The sequence below is a fragment of the Coregonus clupeaformis genome, chromosome 12 (genome assembly GCF_020615455.1).
Source record: "Coregonus clupeaformis isolate EN_2021a chromosome 12, ASM2061545v1, whole genome shotgun sequence".
NCBI lineage: Eukaryota > Metazoa > Chordata > Actinopteri > Salmoniformes > Salmonidae > Coregonus > Coregonus clupeaformis.
This window is the reverse complement of record NC_059203.1, coordinates 12,353,814-12,374,266: the sequence shown is the minus strand read 5'-3', so window position 1 is coordinate 12,374,266 and position 20,453 is coordinate 12,353,814. Positions and strand designations below refer to the sequence as shown.

General features: G+C 40.4%; 1 protein-coding gene across 1 annotated transcript; it reads left to right on the top strand.

The window, feature by feature from the left end:
• The first annotated feature begins 5,266 nt into the window (after positions 1–5,266).
• Positions 5,267–16,345, top strand: LOC121577711 (delta-1-pyrroline-5-carboxylate dehydrogenase, mitochondrial). Its single transcript, XM_041891529.2, has 15 exons — positions 5,267–5,480; positions 7,503–7,596; positions 7,744–7,836; positions 9,554–9,601; positions 9,702–9,857; positions 10,120–10,269; positions 10,392–10,466; positions 10,602–10,789; positions 10,937–11,010; positions 12,293–12,489; positions 12,688–12,735; positions 12,872–13,024; positions 14,619–14,740; positions 14,955–15,073; positions 15,268–16,345. The coding sequence occupies exons 1-15, from the start codon at positions 5,440–5,442 to the stop codon at positions 15,378–15,380; spliced, it is 1,671 nt and encodes a 556-aa protein (XP_041747463.1). The 5' UTR covers positions 5,267–5,439; the 3' UTR covers positions 15,381–16,345.
• Positions 16,346–20,453: the final 4,108 nt, after the last annotated feature.

Here is a 20,453-nt window from a genome sequence, read left to right as displayed (position 1 = left end):
CATGTGTTTGATGTATTTGATACTATTCCACCTATTCAGCTCCAGCCATTACCACGAGCCCGTTCTCCCCAATTAAGGTGCCACCAACTTCCTGTGGTCCAAAGAGCTTTTGAAAGTTATTGGTCATCTGTTTGTCCTCTGAGAGAGAGGGCACTGAAATGATATATTACATAAAACAATCACGTAAACAGGCAATACCATGAACATTGGTTGATGATACATTCCCTAACTTATTCACTGAAAAATGACTCAGATAAACTCAGATGGCCTCTCACAACAACTCCCACCCTTCTGTCCAGCAGGGTGCACTGTTCCTATCATATTCCATTGTCCCATTGTCATGTGCCCTGGATTGGGTTTAGAATTGTTTGTACATAGATAAGAGGGCTGTTGGCATGTGATCGTATACCCCAGATGCCTTTCTGTTCATATTGCTCTATGTGTAATGAATTTTGTTGTATTACATGCTGTCTAATGATTTTCATTTAATTAATCAATTAACAAAATTGATGAATGCATGGGGATTGGGAGAGGTTTTCTGCAACTTATTTTTCAATTGGTTTATGAAATGTTGTTAGTTTGCAGAATCAAGGACAAAAGTTTTTGTATGATGAGGGTTTTAAGATGTAAAAATTAACAAATAATTACATTTGTCATTGCATTGTCTTTATGAGGGAAGAGGGGCTATTGTATTTGGTTGTTTCTCTGAATTATTTTACATTGAACTAGAGGCACATAGTGTTGCAATTCTCTATCATTTCTTAAATCAAAAGATACAGTATGTTCTTGTAGCTTTAAATGTGCCCATGATTTAATTGTGAGTGTTGAGGCATAAAATAAATATGATCTTCTTGTTTAACAATCATGGATGGTCAAAGTGTTACATTAGCCATTACTGATATGTACACTACATGACCAAAAGTATGTGGACACCTGCTTGTCGAACATCTCATTCCAAAATCATGGCCATTAATATGGAGTTGGTCCCCCCTTTGCTGCTATAACAGCCTCCACTCTTCTGGGAAGGCTTTCCACTAGATGGTGGAACATTGCTGGGGGGACTTGCTTCCATTCAGCCACAAGAGTATTAGTGAGGTTGGGTACTGATGTTGGGCGATTAGGCCTGGCTCGCAGTCTGCGTTCCAAAGGTGTTCGATAGGATTGAGGTCAGGGCTCTGTGCAGGCCAGTCAAGTTTTTCCACACCGAGCTCGACAAACCATTTCTGTATGGACCTCGGTTTGTGCACGGGGGCATTGTCATGCTGAAACAGGAAAGGGCCTTCTCCAAACTGTGGCCACAAAGTTGGAAGCACAGAATCGTCTAGAATGTCTAGGAGGAATGTTGTCTAGAATTCCCCTTCACTGGAACTAAGGGGCCTAGCCCAAACCATGAAAAACAGCCCCAGACTATTATTCCTCCTACACCAAACTTTACAGTTGGCTCTATAAATTCGGGAAAGTAGCGTTCTCCTGGCATCCGCCAAATCCAGATTCGTCCGTCGGACTGCCAGATGGTGAAGCGTGATTCATACTCCAGAGAACGCATTTCCACTGCTCAAGAGTCCAATGGCGGCGAGCTTTACACCACTCCAGTCGACGCTTGGCATTGTGCATGGTGATCTTAGGCTTGTGTCATAGAAACCCATTTCATGAAGCTCCCGACGAACAGTTCTTGTGACGTTGCTTCCAGAGGCAGTTTTGGAACTCGGTAGTGAGTGTTGCAACCAAGGACAGGTGATTTTTACGCGCTACAAGCGTCAGCACTCGGCGGTCCCATTCTGTGAGCTTGTGTGGCCTACCACTTCGTGACTGAGCCGTTGTTGCTCCTAGACGTTTCCACTTCACAATAACAGCACTTACAGTTGACCGGGGCAGCTCTTAGCAAGGCAGAAATTTGACAAACTGACTTGTTTGAAAGGTGGCATCCTATGATTGTGCCAGGTTGAAAGTCACTGAGCTCTTCAGTAAGGCCATTCTACTGCCAGTGTTTGTCTATGGAGATTGCATGGCAGTGTGCTCGATTTTATACACCTGTCAGCAACGGGTGTGGCTGAATTAGTCAAATCACAAATTTGAAGGGGTGTCCACATACTTTTGTATATATAGTGTATCTTCCATTGCTTTGTACCCTAACATACAGAGCTTGTTCCCTGTGTTCTAGAGAGGCAGAGGTAAGTCATCATCCCCAGTCAAGGTGGTCATGGAGGAAAGTACTGTCTTTGATGACCATTGACCTCATTGTATTTTCATACACATCACATAATGATGATGCTATTTCAAGCCTGCTGTTGTTAACTCAAATTATTTATTTCCCTGCATCTTTTTTTTTCAATGCATACCTTGGTGCATTGTAAAATAAGATGTTATTTTTATGTAAACTATTAGTAAAACATTGCATTCATGGTGATTCAGGGTATGCTGTTGTTTGAAAAGAATGAATGTACACAGTAATTGGTGTTGGGGGAAAGTGAAATAAAATTGTGTATTGCCTTTAGCTTGTGTCTTTGTTGTCCTCTAGATATGTATCATGTTTAATTATACATATTACAAAATGTTTGATCTGTATGTGAACTGCACCCACCTCATACCCTCTCCTCTACATTCTCCTGTGCTAAAGTAACAAGTTGAAGATTGATTCATATTGCCTAATAACAATGATGTCGAAGAAATCTGATAGATTGATAGATAGAAAGACATACAGTGCCTTCAGAAAGTATTCACACACCCTGACTTTTTCCACATTTTGTTGTGTTACAGCCTGAATTTAAAATGTATTATATTTAGATTTTTTTGTCACTGGTTTACACACAATACCCCATAATCTCAAAGTGGAATTATGTTTTTCGAAATGTTTACAAATGAATTAAAAATGAAAAGCTGAAATGTCTTGAGTCAATAAGTATTCAACCCCTTTGTTATGGCAAGCCTAAATCATTTCTAAAAAAATAAATAAACCAGACATTGATATCCCTTTGAGCATGGTAAAGTTATTAATTACACTTTGGATGGTGTATCAATATACCCAGTCACTACGAAGATACAGGTGTCCTTCCTAACTCAGTTGCCAGGGAGGAAGGAAAACGCTCAGGGATTTCACCATGAGGCCAATGGTGACTTTAAAACAGTTTAATGCCTGTGATAGGAGAAAACTGAGGATGGATAAACAACATTGTAGTTACTCCACAATAGTAACCTAATTGACAGAGTGAAAATAAAGTCTGTACAGAATAAAAATATTCCAAAACATGCATCCTGTTTGCAACAAGGCACTAAAGTAATACTGCAAACAATGTGGCAAAGCAATTAACTTTTTGGCCTAAATACAAAGTGTTATGTTTGGGGCAAATCCAATACAATAGATTACTGAGTATCACTCACCATATTATCAAGCATAGTGGTGGCTGCCTCATGTTATGGGTATGCTTTTAATTGTTAAGGACTAGGGAGTTTTTCAGAAGACACGGAATGGAGCTAAGCACAGGCAAAATCCTAGAGGAAAACATGGTTCAGTCTGCTTTCCACCAGACACTGAGAGATGAATTCACCTTTCAGCAGGACAATAACCTAAAACACAAGGCCAAATCTACATTTGAGTTGCTTACCAAGAAGACAGTGAATGTTCCTGAGTGGCCGAGTTACAATTTTGACTTAAATTTACTTGAAGATATATGGCAAGACTTGAAAATGCTTGTCTAGCAATGATCAACAACCAATTTGACAGAGCTTGAAGAATTTTGAAAAGAATAATGGGCAAATGTTACACAATCCAGGTGTGGAAATCTGTAATCACTGCTAAAGGTGCTTCTACAAAGTATTTATTCAGGGTGTGAATACTTATGTAAATTAGATATTTATATATTTCATTTAAAATACATTCATTATGGGGTATTGTGTGTAGATGGGTGAGAAAAAATCTATTTAATCAATTTTGAATTCAGGCTGTAACACAACAAAATGTGGAATATTCAAGGGGTATGAATACTTTTTTAAGGCACTGTAGATATACTGAACAAAAATATAAATGCAACATGCAACAGTTTCAAAGACTTTACTGAGTTACAGTTCATATAAGGAAATCAGTCAATTTTATCAAATTAATTAGGCCTTAATCTATGGATTTCACGACTGGGAATACAGATATGCATCTGTTGGTCACAGATACCTTTTTTAAAAGGTAGGGGTGTGGATCAGAAAACCAGCCTGTAGCTGGTGTGACCACCATTTTCCTCATGCAGCGCAACACAGCTCCTTTGCATAGAGTTGATCTGGTTGTTGATTGTGGCCTGTGGAATGTTGTCCCACTCTTCTTCAATGGCTGTGCGAAGTTGCTGGATATTGGCGGGAACTGGAACAGGCTGTTGTACACGTCGATCCAGAGCATCCCAAACATGCTCAATGCGTGACATGTCTGGTGAGTGTGCAGGCCATGGAAGAACTGGGACATTTTCAGCTTCCAGGAATTGTGTACAGATCCTTGCTACATGGGGCTGCGCATTATCTCTCTGAAACATGAGGTGATGGCGGCAGATGAATGGCACGACAATGGGCCTCTGTGCATTCAAATTGGCATCAATAAAATGCAGTTGTGTTCGTTGTCAGTAGCTTATGCCTTCCCTTACCATAACCCCACCGCCACCATGGGGCACTCTGTTCAGCAAACCACTCGCCCACACGACGCCACACACCTGGTCTGCGGTTGTGAGGCCGGTTGGAACATTTCTTCAATCTTTTATTTCAGCTCATGAAACATGGGAGCAACACTATATGTTGCGTTTATATTTTTGTTCAGTGTAGATAGAAAGGAGAGGCAGCAACAGTAGGCTATACATTATCTGACAGTTACATTCGTCACAATGAAAGTCAACTAGGTTACGTGGGAAAATCAGTAATTGTGCAAAAGATAAGCGGGGCATTACTTCAAAGAGAAACGATGATCGCTACACATTTGCTCTGTCAAAAATAGAATTTCTCTATTCAGAAATGACAGCCCTATACTGTGATTGGCTGGAGATGCCTTCTTAGCGCTGAATGGCCACTCTCAGACTCGCCCTCTTTGCCTCCAGTAAGGCAATGAGAGGTGTGTTTAGCAATTCTTCTTTCTTTGAAATATTAACAAGTAGGATTTTAAAATAGTTTCACAGTGTAAATATTAAGATGAAATGATGTAATTTCTGTTTAGATACAATACTGTGAATTACTGTGATAATTTAGACGCAATTATGGTAATGTAATGAATGTGGCCTCCCTATCGAATATTGGTACGGGCCGAATCCTCTGAACTCGCCATACATGTAACCAGTAGGCTACGTTCTCAAGATATCAAATAGCTTCCAAGTTTCTTATCAGTTCTGATACATTGTGTCGGCTACCTGTAGTGGTCTTATAAGGGTGTGTTTTTATTAGATTGTCCTTTTTTCTCTACATATTTTCCATTGAAAAATGCTGCGTGTGAGATCTGCATTCTGTCAGTCTTGGAGGGGGTACGTAATTTTACATGAACATACACGAGACCAACTCACCTTAGCTTTGACTTTTCGTAACCAAGCTAATGCAATTTGCATTATTTTGGAAGCTGATAGTGTATTTATGATTGTTGCTCTACCTAACTTTTTTTTTGCCACACTGTAGTTAGAACTGTGCAAGTAGAACAACAACAATAATAAGCTGCTGCAATGCTAAATGTGTTAAGTCATGATTTTCCCTGCCAGCCACCTTTCCCTGCCAGCCACCAGACCCTTTCAATGTGAAGGGCAAGCTAAATAAGTTTAAATAAGTAATTTATGATTTAGTCTTATGATTACCATGATTCCAAGCCGCATGCGTAAAGTTAACAGTTCATAGAAATACTATTCACTTAACAATCAGCAAGTGAATGATTCACCCTGGGCACATAGAGATAGAAAGAGCACTCATCTTTTTATCTGTTCTATTATAGCGTATGTGACATTTACATAATTTAGCAGACGCTCTTATCCAGAGCGACTTACAAATTGGTGCATTCAATTTATGATAGCCAGTGGGACAACCACTTAAAAAAAATAAAAATAATTATGTACAGCATGGGCAGCGCTATTGAGGCTATATTACATTTACATTTTAGTCATTTAGCAGACGTTCTTATCCAGATTCTTATACAGTTAGTGAGTGCATACATTTTTCATACTATATCCTTTTTTAAAGTAGTCAATTTTCATCTTCTTCATTGGCTGATTGCTCCACACCCATAGGAATCCCCACCCAGTTGACTACTTAAAAATGGTGGAAGCCCTCCATGCCAATGTTCATGCTAAAACGGTTATATCCATAATGAGTTCTCTATCTATCTTTATGACTGGGCATGACTTGGACTAAAAACCTGAAGTGGCACTGGCAACTGGTGTTATGCAAGAAATCAAATGGACTGAAGACACCCATATGGGCAAGCCAGCTGCATGAATGTTTATTTATGCAGTTACCATTGGTAAAACATTTATAGCGAAACCTTGAATCTCTTTAGAGGTCTATTGTCTTTTCTGTGGGGTGAGGAAGATCAATAAACACTATGAAGGCTGTGTTGTACACCAGGTCACCCATTGACAGAGAAGCATCTGTGTAAATGTGGGAAGGCAGTTGGCTAATCATATTTAATCGATTCCATGTGTCCGGGGAGTTGAGGGTCTTTTTTGAATATTAGAATACGAGCCCCTGTCTGCCCAGTTAGACAATCTGGCCTTCACTGACTATTTAAACTAGAGTAGATAATCATTTTTGAGGCAGAGCATGCACAATCACCAGAAGTTTAGCAGTGTTATAACTTTTCCACAAAGAAATTAGACACAGACAGCTGACACACAGAAAATAGTGAAATATCAAATAAGCATGAATTGCTTATTGCAATTGCTTGCTGATGTTAGGTGTGTCTTGCTTTTTAGAGTTTTTACTTATGCAAAATGGTCTCATCTTTTATGCATGACTCGCTTTATCTAAGTCTTTATGCTATAAAAACTAGTCATAAAAGAATAACTAATGTGAGATAAGTTACTTATTCCAGCTGACAGAAGACTGCAGCTTGCCCAAATCTAGCAGTGAAGAGGCAGGACAGAACCAATCTGAGATGCACCTGTATACGCATCAAAAGACAGAGTTGAATATCGCACCATGACCACAATCTACATGGCCAGTAAAGTCTTATTCAGATCAACAGCATTTGGACTGAATGGCATTCATTCTCTTCCATAACCACGTTGTTAAGTTTCATATTATTCAAAACAAAGCTGTAAAAGAGCAGGCTTAAATACCTGCAGAAAATGTTATGGAGGGTGAAGTGAATGAATGGCTGGTAGGCAACCTCAGGTGTAAGGCTGTAACGCATTGATGAACAAATGCTTCACTTTGCACCATGAGGATGAGACCGTCTCAGATTTTGGGATATAATGTATGTGGGGGATATCTGCTGCTGCATGTCTGTCTGTCTTCACTTAGTGTGCATTGGTCTATCCTAACATGTGTGTCTCTGTGTGCAGGTTCAGGACCTTCCCCTGTGCAGCTGTTGAGGTGAAGAATGAGCCCATCCTGGGATTCAATGAGGGCAGTGCAGAGAGGGCCAATCTGCAGAAGGTACATACACACACACACACAATCATACACAGCACACACTCTCAAGCAAACATAACCACCACATGCACCATTCCATATGCCCTTCTTGACCTACAACAAGGTAATCTCTATAAAAGATGAGACTCAATAATGTTGTGTGTGTGATAGGCCCTGGATGACCTGAATGGGAAGACTGAGGAGATTCCCTGTGTGGTTGGAGACGAACGTGTGTGGACCAAAGACATCAGATACCAGCTATCGGTGAGTGGAGTCAACAGCATGTCCCTAATCTGAGCAAACTATTGCTCCATGCTGCCTGCAAATATGGGAGCCTGGAGACTGAAGCTCTCACTTTTACCCTCACACTGCTGCTCAGATACACAGCATATGGCCTAATCCAAATGGAAACTTTCAAGGCCTGTCAAGTTCAACTGTAAATGACTGTAATAACATTGTGTTATCAGCCGGTTTCTAATAACATCCATCATAAACCAACATGCTACAGTTGAAGTCAGAAGTTTACATACACTTAGGTTGGAGTCATTAATACCAGTTTTTCAACCACTCCACACATTTCTTGTTAACAAACTATAGTTTTGGCAAGTCGGTTAGGACATCTACTTTGTGCATGACACAAGTAATTTTTCCAATAATTGTTTACAGACAGAATATTTCACTTATAATTCACTGTATCACAATTCCAGTGGGTCAGAAGTTTACATACACTAAGTTGACTGTGCCTTTAAACAGCTTGGAAAATTCCAGAAAATGATGTCATGGCTTTAGAAGCTTCTGATAGGCTAATTGACATCATTTGAGTCAATTAGAGGTGTACCTGTGGATGTATTTCAAGGCCTACCTTCAAACTCAGTGCCTCTTTGCTTGACATCATGGGGAAATCAAAATAAATCAGCCAAGACCTCAGAAAAAAATGTGTAGACCTCCACAAGTCTGGTTCATCTTTGGGAGCAATTTCCAAACGCCTGAAGGTACCACGATCATCTGTACAAATAATAGTACGCAAGTATAAACACCATGAGACCACGCAGCAGTCATACCGCTCAGGAAGGAGACGCGTTCTGTCTCCTAGAGATGAACATACTTTGGTGCGAAAAGTGCAAATCAATCCCAGAACAACAGCAAAGGACCTTGTGAAGATGCTGGAGGTAACAGGTACAAAAGTATCTATATCCACAGTAAAATGAGTCCTATATCGACATAACCTGAGAGGCCGCTCAGCAAGGAAGAAGCCACTGCTCCAAAACCGCCATAAGAAAGCCAGACTACGGTTTCCGACTGCACATGGGGACAAAGATCGTACTTTTTGGAGAAATGTCCTCTGGTCTGATGAAACAGAAATATAACTGTTTGGCCATAATGACCATCATTATGTTTGGAGGAAAAAGGGGGGAGGGCTTGCAAAACGAAGAACACCATCCCAACTGTGAAGCACAGGGGTGGCAGCATCATGCTGTGGGGGTGCTTTGCTGCAGGAGGGACTGGTGCACTTCACAAAATAGATGGCATCATGAGGCAGGAAAATTATGTGGATATATTGAAGCAACATCTCAAGACATCAGTCAGGAAGTTAAAGCTTGGTTGCAAATGGGTCTTCGAAATGGACAATGACCCCAAGCATACTTCCAAAGTTGTGGCAAAATGGCTTAAGGGGACAACAAAGTCAAGGTATTAGAGTGGCCATCACAAAGCCCTGACCGCGTTTGCAACGCCAGGGTTGTGGGTTCGATTCCCACGGGGGGCCAGTATGAAAAAAATATATTAAAAAAATAATGAATGCACTCACTAACTGTAAGTTGCTCTGGATAAGAGCGTCTGCTAAATGACTAAAATGTAAATGTAATGCTAAATGAGTCAAATGTAAATTTTGACCGACCAATACCACACTGTCTTTAAATGTTATTTCTTGAAAGTAATATTTCCTATTAATTAATATAATTCTTTATTTTCTTTTTGAAAGCCCTTCAACCACTCACACAAACTGGCCAAGTTTTGCTATGCTGACAAGGTAAACTAAGAGTACAATTCTTTTGTTTTTAATGTATCAGACATTCACCAAGATTTACATAACCTGACTGGATGGTGTTGCCTCTGTATGATTGATACAGGACCTGCTCAACAAGGCTATCTTGGCCTCTGTGGCGGCGCGGAGGGAATGGGACCTGAAACCCATCCAGGACCGAGCCCAGGTCCTCTTTAAGGCTGCTGACATCATCAGTGGACCTAAGAGAGCTGAGATTCTGGCCAAGACCATGATAGGCCAGGTACAGTGAAGTACTATATTTAGTCTAGATGTTGTTTTAATAATCCTATGATTGTATGGCTGAATATCAAGTGGATCTCCTCTCAGTTCTCTATTTCATGTGATATTCATCCCATAAGCTCTCTATTTCATTTTTTTTAGTTATTATTTGACTGGGGGAACAATCTCATTTACAACAACGACCTGGGGAATAGTTACAGGGGAGAGGAGGGTGGATGAATGAGCCAATTGATCGAGCCAATTTTTCCTGCTTTGTTTTCTAGGGCAAAACAGTGGTGCAGGCAGAGATTGATGCAGCTGCAGAGCTAATAGACTTCTTCCGGTTCAATGCGAAGCACGCTGTTGAACTGGAGAGCCACCAGCCCCTGGACAGTGATGGTAGCACCAACACCATGCTCTACCGTGGGCTGGAGGTGAGCACTCCCTGGTCCTAGCATCATCTAAACTTGGTAATAGTCACAGATAAAAGCCTGTATACTTGGGTATATGTTAGGAATTGTTTTTGTCAACACTTTTATTTCCCCTTTAACTATAGGGTTTTGTAGCTGCTGTTGCCCCGTTTAACTTCACTGCAATTGGTGGAAACCTGGCAGGTACTCCTGCTCTCATGGTAAGTGTTCCCCTACTAACAACAATATCCAAATGTCCTTATAGTTCTAATTTATTTCACATTTAGATCCTGATGTGTGTTGTTGGTTATAGTCTGAACTGGACTTTCTTTGTTTGCCCCGTCTGTGATTGTCAGGGTAATGTAGTTCTGTGGAAGCCTAGTGACACAGCCATGTCAGCTAGCTACGCCGTCTACAATGTCCTCCGGGAGTCAGGGTTGCCCCCCAACATCATCCAGTTTGTGCCAGCCGATGGACCAGTGTTTGGAGACACCGTCACCTCATCTGAACACCTTGCTGGCATCAATTTCACTGGCAGTGTCCCGTATGTGTTTATCTCTATATGTTTAAGCATACCTAAAACTGATTGCCACTTTTGGTACATAATACCAAATCTGTACCACATTGTTTTTAATAACTTCAATGGAAGTTAACAACCCTGGAGTCTCTTAACAACCCATTTCTGTTTCAGGACCTTCAAGCGCCTGTGGAAACAGGTGGCCCAGAACCTGGATATCTACAAGAACTTTCCTCGGGTGGCAGGAGGTGGGTTGGACCAACAGCCTGTACACCATAGAGATAAAAATATATATTGTACACCACCACACTGTCAAGTTATTAAACGTATTGAATATTAAACAAGAGAATATTGACCATACTCATCGTATATCTATACTCCACTCCATATTTATTTAGACAGTGAAGCTCAAATTTGTACATTTGGCTCTATACTCCAGCATTTTGGATTTGAGATCAAATGTTTCATTAGGCGACAGCACAGAATGTCACCTTTTTTATTTGAGGGTATTTTTATACATATCTGTTTTACCGTTTCTAAATGATATCTGTTTTACCGTTTCTACACTTTATGTATCTTGTCCCCCCATTTGAATAAGTTATTTTATTCCATAAGTATTTGGACAAATTCACTTATAGTGTATTAAAGTAGTCAAAAGTTTGGTCCCATATTCCTAGCACGCAATGACTACATCAAGCTTGTGACTCTAGAAACTTGTTGGATGCATTTGCAGTTTGTTTTGGTTGTGTTTCAGATTATGTTTTGCCAATAGGAACTAAATGGTGAAAAATGTATTGTGTCATTTTGGAGTCACTTTTATTGTAAATAAGAATATAATATGTTTCTGAACACTTCTACATTAATGTGGATTCTACCATGGATAATCATGAATGAATCGTGATTGAGAAAGTTACAGAGGAACTAAGATCATACCCCCCCAAAAATGCTAACCTCCCCTGTTATTGGTAATGATGAGAGGGGGGGTGATCTTTGTTCCTCTGTAATTTTCTCACTCATCATTATTCACTATTCATTCATGATTATCCATAATTTTTTATTATAAAAGTTACTCCAAAATGACACACTACATTATTCACCATTCAGTTGTATTGGGCAAAACATAATTCGAAAAACAACCAAAACAAACTGCAAATGCATCCAACAAGTTTATGGAGTCACAAGCTTGATGTAGTCATTGTGTGCTAAAAAATATGGACCAAATACTAAACTTTTGAGTACTTTAATACATTATAAGTATTTATGAAACAAATTACGTATTCAAATGGGGGGACTAGAAACATAAAGCGCTTTCATTTTTAAATGGTAGGACAGATACTGTATGTTTGAAAATACCTTCAAATAAAAGGTGACATTCAGTACTGTTGCCTCATTCAAAACATTTGATCTGAAATCCAAAATGCTGGAGAATAGAGCCACATTTACTCATTTTAGCTTCACTGTCCAAATAAAGAGTGTATATCACTCTTTGAAAACTGCCTCACCGACGTCCTCCTCTGCCATACCTTTCAGAATGCGGTGGGAAGAACTTCCACTTTGTGCACAAGTCAGCAGATGTGCAGAGTGTCGTGACAGGTACCATCCGCTCAGCGTTTGAGTATGGAGGGCAGAAGTGCTCGGCCTGCTCCAGGATGTATGTACCTGACTCTCTGTGGCCCCAGATCAAACAGGGGCTCCTGGACATCCACAAGCAGCTCAAAGTGGGAGACGTGAGTGGACAACTGACCTTAGCTTCTAGGACTGATGGATTCATCAGTCACTTTGGCACTAGGGTTATTTTGGTAGGAATACTTACAGCCAGTTGACTTGTGCTCCAATAGGAGATATTTGAAAGCGTTGAAGTTTATACTGTAAGTGTTAATTTGATGTCAGGTTGTTGTAACTCTCTCCATGATTCCCCTGTCCAGCCCGTGGAGGACTGGAGTACATTCTTCTCTGCTGTGATTGATGACAAGGTACAGTACTGTGAGATTTGCCACACTGGATGCTTGATCAGAACCAGCTATATTACTTCTGATCAATAGTTATTTTATTTTCAAGATTATTTTACATTTGATGACTATTTTTATATATTATTTATTTTTGTCTCAGTCCTTTGCTCGCATTAAGAAGTGGTTGGACCATGCCAAGTCTTCCCCTAAGTTAAACATAATTGCTGGGGGCCACTGTGATGACAAGAAGGGTTACTTTGTGGAGCCCACCATCATTGAGAGCACAGACCCACAGGAAGCCATCATGGCGGAGGTAAGACTCAATATTCTTGATAAGTAGTTATGTAGTTATTGTAGATCACCTCTTTACTCACCACTGTTAGCCTATGGAACTTCATACTGTGATTCCAGTTTAAAGATCTTAGAATATAGATCTGCGAACCATGTGTGTTCTCACTTTAAACCAACCTGCAAGAGTTATACCAGACATGCATACATGTCATAATCACATGGGACATAGTCAGTTGGGTCTGAATTGCTGAAACTGACTGACTTTATTCTAGCCTGTTAGATATGGTTGTTTTATGGAGAAAATAAGCAGGATTATTTTATCCGTTTTAACTGAGATGCCTGCGATCAGGCTCAGGGCCAAGTGCTTAGATTACCCATATAAACATGTATAAAGTGATGTATGGAATGGACACCATGTTTGTTTAACTAAAGCCATGCTTCACAGACTGTGAACCCCAAGGCATTTTTAACTCAAAAAGTTCTAGTAAGTTGAACTCAGTCAATGAAAAGTCATTATTAGTTCAAATGTTTGTGGTACTGACTCAAAACTAAATGAGTTATTACATCAACTCAATTTTTTAAGTGAATGATAACAAATTAACTTTTTTCCCAGCATGCTCTACTGCAGGTTGATAAAACAAATACAAATAATAATCTGTTTTTTTGCATGTACATTGAGTGATTGATTGATTTAATCTTATGCTACACAAAGATAAATAACTAAACTGATCCAATCATTTAGTTCGATTTTTTGCACCCGTTACTGAAATGGTTGTTCCGGTTTAAATGGTTTAGGTAGTCTCCTAAACTGTTCCTAACCCTGGCAGTCACTATGAATGCAGGATGCAGGTGAATAAACATTTCAACTGTTGGATATCCTAACTCTGGCTGGATTCCAATAGGAATGACACATAACTTTGGATGGCAACATAATGTGACTTGCAGTTAGGGTTTCAAAATTCTGGTAAATTTCCCAGGTTTTCCAGAAATCCGGGTTGGAAGATTCCTGGATATCCTTCAACCAGGATCTTTTTTAAATCTGGGAATTTGGGGAAAGTTACTGGAATTTTGCACCACACTTTCAGGCCTGATGTGGCCTGTAAACCATGAGTTTCAGGCCACTGAGTAAGGGTAAAGCTAGGCCTCAAAATAAAGCCTTATGAGATATGTAATGTATTGTCATAAGGAGTGAATTATGATGATAATATTCACCTAGGAACTCACTTGGTGTAGGCCACAGGACAGAAAATGAACGAATTCAATAACCATGTCTCTGTCATGGGTGGTAACTTTACAATTCACTCGAAAAAGCAAAGCACACTGGGAAATTATATAGGAGGCGTGTTCAAGCTGATACAGCTAAATTCTGGACCCCCTACAGGTTCACAGTGACTATCGGTTTGAGAAATGACTACAAAATCACTATAAGTAACTGTACTCATATATTAAGTGCAACAGGTTTCCTCAAAGGTTTTTAGTAATGACAGCACATTGGGGTTTACAGTGCACTCTGCTTCACAAATGGGGGGTCAGTCCTCCTTAATTGAGATCAGCTCAGTTAATATGGAACTTTATAACAACTCTGTTATAACTCTGTTCTGGATGAACTCCTGTAGGAAATCTTTGGGCCAGTTCTGTCTGTCTATGTTTACCCTGAGAACGACTACCTGGAAGTTCTGCACCTGATAGACAACACATCACCATATGCCCTGACAGGAGCTGTCTTTGCTCTCGATAAGTAAGTTAGATTCCTTCAGCTGGTTTGCTATGGAGTGTCAGTATTGATGTGAAAAGAAAGAAAGAACGTAATACAGTTTTACATACGTACAAATATTATGAATCCAAAGCCTACTTTGATCAGCTCATTGATAATAGATGTTGCTTTGCACTGAAAGAGTGACATTAGTCCAACAAAAAAAACTCCTAACCCGTTAGTAATGTTTTTGTTCTAGGAATGTTGTGGATGAGGCAGCCAAGGCCTTGCGGAATGCTGCAGGAAATTACTACGTGAACGATAAATCCACTGGCTCTATTGTCGCCCAGCAACCATTTGGTGGCGCCAGAGCTTCAGGTAAGATGGCCCACACACCAATCCACAGCTCATTGTTATGCATATGACTGCCAACAGTTCTATAAATCAGGACTTCTCATTACTCCTGGTTTGCTCTTTATGTCTGACATGGACACTTCTGTCAAATGGGTACATAATCTTTATTGATATGAATCAAACAATAATACCTAAAACATGAACTTTTGTCTACAAAGGTACTAATGACAAACCTGGTGGTCCTCACTACGTACTGCGATGGACGTCCCCACAGGTGGTCAAGGCCACCCATGTCCCGCTCCGAGAATGGAAGTACCCCTATATGGGTTAAAAAGACAGTACTGTACCCCTCCTCACCTACCTAGGCCTCCTTCATCCAATCCTAGTTATGTAGAGGAATCTGTAGGCTTTTTCTCCGCTCCCGCTCGCCAGACGGACAATGAAATGAAGAGAAAAATCCTCTCCTTACTCGTCAAACTTTTGTCCCTTTTTGCCCTTATAAGTATGCACTGAATCTATACACGAGTACGAATGTAATTATTAGCTGTTCTAAATTGAAAGGGGGCGCAACATGAGATCAGCAGGAGCTGCAGCTGACCCAGTCAAGCTGTACAGAAGAATGGCACTATGAAAACGTCCCATGGATCCACAGACATAGTAAAACTGTGTGGTCTACCATTGATTCCACAGACATGTAATAATCAATCATCTGTTTGTAATCAAATGGCTGCTATGTGCTTCTGAGCCTCTGTTTGACGATCTCAGTACTGACTGGTCCTGAGGTGTAGGCTACTCACTGTTAAGTTGTCTCCACCTGTCCTATCCTGAGGAAAGTATTCAAAGAGTTGTTAAGCATCATAGACTTTTTGAGAGGAATATTAGTTTTTTTAAATACAAAACTGACTATGTATTATAAGAATTAACTGACCGTCTATCATCTTAACATCCTTTGACAAAAACAGTAAGCCTGAGTTTCGACCATGAATATTTCATGACAGCTAAAGTTCAAGTATCAAAATGCAATGTTTATAATTGTAAGCATTCGTGATGGCAAAAAGAGGGAAGAATGGTTATCTACCGTTTTTGGTGCTAAAAATGTCCTTACTAACAGTCCTTAACCTATACTCAGTTCCTAGCTGTGTTATGTTTTATTTGCTGTATTGTCACACTGGTACTCAGCCTCCTGACTGTCTCTGATAGGAAAGGTGATGTACTTGACTTGTTACACTTGAGCTATGGCTGGTCTTAAAAGATGTGGCTATGATCAAATTTATTTATAAAGCTGTTTTTACATCAGCAGTGCTTATACAGAAATCCAGCCTAAAACCCCAAAGAGCAAGCAATGCAGATGTAAAGCACAGTAGCTAGGAACAACTCCCTAGAAAGGCAGGAGCCTAGGAAGAAACAGGCTCTGAGGGGTGGTCAGTCCTCTTCTTGCTGAGAGAGAGAGAGAGAGAGAGAGAGGAGAGAGGAGAGAGAGAAGAGAGAAGAAAGAGAGAGAGAGAGAGAGAGAAGAGAGAGAGAGAGAGAGAGAGAGAGAGAGAGAGAGGGAGAGAGAGAGAGAGAGAGAGAGAGAGAGAGAGAGAGAGAGAGAGAGAGAGAGAGAGAGAGAGAGAGAGAGAGAGAGAGAGAGAGAGAGAGAGAGAGAGAGAGAGAGAGAGAGAGAGAGAGAGAGAGAGAGAGAGAGAGAGAGAGAGAGAGAGAGAGAGAGAGAGAGAGAGAGAGAGAGAGAGAGAGAGAGAGAGAGAGAGAGAGAGAGAGAGAGAGAGAGAGAGAGAGAGAGAGAGAGAGAGAGAGAGAGAGAGAGAGAGAGAGAGAGAGAGAGAGAGAGAGAGAGAGAGAGAGAGAGAGAGAGAGAGAGAGAGAGAGAGAGAGAGAGAGAGAGAGAGAGAACACCTACCTACCTACCAGGTGTACTGGGACAGCTAGGAGTCGTCAGGTCCTCTGGGAGGTGGAAGAAAAATACATTTAGACTGAGCATGACAGCCTGGTCTCATAGACTACACGTAACAATGTAAATCTGCCATTCAAATTATTATGTTTGGTATGGTTACTTCAGTCAGAAATGAAAGTTGGTTGGCCGGGCATATAACGCAAATGTCTAGCAACCCAAAGGTTGCGAGTTTGAATCTCATGGACAACTTTAGCATTTGAGCTAATCTGCAACTTTTCAACTACTTTTTAGCTACTTTGCAACTACTTAGCATGTTAGCTAACCTTAACCCTTTTAGCTAAACCTTTAACCTAACTTCTAAAGTTAACACTAGCTAATGTTAGCCACCTAGCTAGAATTTGTAACATATCATCATATTATTATATGTTTTGAAAATTCATAACATATTGTACGTTTTGCAAATTCGTAACATATAAGATGAATTGTAAATCTTAACATATCATACAAAATGGGTGATGGACATCCACAAATTAATACATACCATACAAAACATAACATATACTAAATGGAGTGTTCGGATTTATGTAAAGAATATTACAAAATGCTCTGAGACCAGGTTGAGCATGAGGGTGCTGTTACCTTTTTACTTAAACCCCACTTTGCCATCTAATCATGTTTACCTCAGCAACTGCACACTTACTGTTATTTTCCAATTGTGGAATATTCTACTGAGCATTTGCAAAAAATTATGAAGAGCTAATTGCTTCAACTGCATGTAATTGCTCAGTTAAATCTCAATTTCATGCCGTCTTTATTGTTTTGAAAACAATTTGAGGGGAATATACTGTATTTTCATAAAATGTATTTTGTATTTTAATATTTTTCTGTTAAATGCTAATAGAAATGATTAGTCTTCGAATTTGCCTGTATTGGTAATAATAGAGTGACCTTTATTCAATTTATAAAATGCTAATTAAATTATTTCAGAAATTATATTAGCCTTTTGTGTTTGTCATATTTTTGTTTCTGAATGTGGCTTGCTTGTATCCATACCCTGTCGCTATTGAGACTGACTCATTTTTAAGTTGATGGTGTTTCTCCAGTTTCTAACCCATTCTAAACATTGTATGTTTGAGCTACAGACTTCATGTACCATTGGAATCCTCTATTTCTTCTGCAGCCATCGATACCAACCATTCATCTGTGTGATTAACGGGGGCTGAGCTAGGGCGGTGTTTGTGACACTAGGGCGCATCCCGAAGGTGGCCGGGTCTTTTTACAAAAATGTCTGTAGAGTCCAAATGGTTTGAGCTACAAACTCCTATAAGCTATACAAGTTATCTATGAAAGGTTGGGACTCTAACAAACATACACTTGTAACATGTTTTGCTCTAAAACGAGTCATTAGAAGGTAAGGGGATCTTCTACATAGAAGATCATAGGAAATCCCAGGACATGGTGTCTATAATACTGTAATAAGGTCACATAGTTGCTGTCACAAACTCCATACAGTTGTCACTGACTAGTTGAATATTCATTTCCCAGTGAGCAAACAATTTCTGTACTTACAGCATTCATATTAATTCATTTTTACCAGGTTTTGCTTTGGCGGACATAATTTTTTTGACATTTGTCAAAACTCATGAATGCAACTAATTTATGTCAAATTGTTTTGTGTTCTACTTGTAGCACTGGTTGTCCTGAAAAGAAAATGGACAACCACTTCATTGTGAGGCTAAATACAGTGGGGAGAACAAGTATTTGATACACTGCCGATTTTGCAGGTTTTCCTACTTACAAAGCATGTAGAGGTCTGTCATTTTTATCATAGGTACACTTCAACTGTGAGAGACGGAATCTAAAACAAAAATCCAGATAATCACATGGTAGGATTTTTAAGTAATTAATTTGCATTTTATTGCATGACATAAGTATTTGATCACCTACCAACCAGTAAGAATTCCGGCTCTCACAGACCTGTTCGTTTTTCCAAACACACCAAGACAGTCGTGAAGAGGGCACAACAAAGCCTATTCCCCCTCAGGAGACTGAAAAGATTTGGCATGGGTCCTCAGATCCTCAAAAAATTCTACAGCTGCACCATCGAGAGCATCCTGACTGGTTGCATCACCGCCTGGTATGGCAACTGCTTGGCCTCCGACCGCAAGGCACTACAGAGGGTAGTGCGTATGGCCCAGTACATCACTGGGGCCAAGCTTCCTGCCATCCAGGACCTCTATACCAGGCGGTGTCAGAGGAAGGCCCTCAAAATTGTCAAAGACTCCAGCCACCCTAGTCATAGACTGTTCTCTCTGCTACCGCATGGCAAGCGGTACCGGAGTGCCAAGTCTAGGTCCAAAAGACTTCTCAACAGCTTCTACCCCTAAGCCATAAGACTCCTGAACAGCTAATCATGGCTACCCGGACTATTTGCACTGCCCCCCCACCCCATCCTTTTACGCTGCTGCTACTCTGTTAATTATTTATGCATAGTCACTTTAACTCTACCCACATGTACATATTACTTCAGCTACCTCAACTAGCCGGTGCCCCCGCACATTGACTCTGCACCGGTACCCCCCTGTATATATAGCCTCCCTACTGTTATTTTATTTTACTTCTGCTCTTTTTTTCTCAACACTTTTTTTTGTTGTTGTTTTATTTTAACTTTTTTGTTTAAAATAAATGCACTGTTGGTTAGGGGCTGTAAGTAAGCATTTCACTGTAATGTCTGCACCTGTTGTATTCGGCGCATGTGGCCAATAAAATTTGATTTGATTCTTTAAGAATCCCTCCTGTTCTCCACTCATTACCTGTATTAACTGCACCTGTTTGAACTCGTTACCTGTATAAAAGACACCTGTCCACACACTCAATCAAACAGACTCCAACCTCTCCACAATGGCCAAGACCAGAGAGCTGTGTAAGGACATCAGGGATAAAATTGTAGACCTGCACAAGGCTGGGATGGACTACATGACATTAGACAAGCAGTTAAGCAGTTTGGTGAGAAGGCAACAACTGTTGGTGCAATTATTAGATAATGGAAGAAGTTCAAGATGACGGTCAATCACCCTCGGTCTGGGGCTTCATACAAGATCTCACCTCGTGGGGCATCAATGATCATGAGGAAGGTGAGGGATCAGCCCAGAACTACACGGCAGGACCTGGTCAATGACCTGAAGAGTGCTGGGACCACAGTCTCAAAGAAAACCATTAGTAACACACTACGCCATCATGGATTAAAATCCTGCAGCGCACGCAAGGTCCCCCTGCTCAAGCCAGCGCATGTCCAGGGCCATCTGAAGTTTGCCAATGACCATCTGGATGATCCAGAGGAGGAATGGGAGATGATCATGTGGTCTGATGAGACAAAAATAGAGCTTTTTGGTCTAAACTCCACTCGCCGTGTTTGGAGGAAGAAAAAGGATGAGTACAACCCCAAGAACACCATCCCAACCGTGAAGCATGGAGGTGGAAACATCATTCTTTGGGGATGCTTTTCTGCAA

What these genes read in the sequence shown, in the direction of transcription:
- LOC121577711 (XM_041891529.2), top strand. Translation starts at nt 5,440, where the DNA reads ATGCTGCGTGTGAGATCTGCATTCTGTCAGTCTTGGAGGGG. An exon ending in AGAGGGCCAATCTGCAGAAG is followed by an intron (nt 7,597 to 7,743) that starts GTACATACACAC and finishes TGTGTGTGATAG; the next exon opens with GCCCTGGATGACCTGAATGG. An exon ending in AGGAAGCCATCATGGCGGAG is followed by an intron (nt 13,025 to 14,618) that starts GTAAGACTCAAT and finishes GAACTCCTGTAG; the next exon opens with GAAATCTTTGGGCCAGTTCT.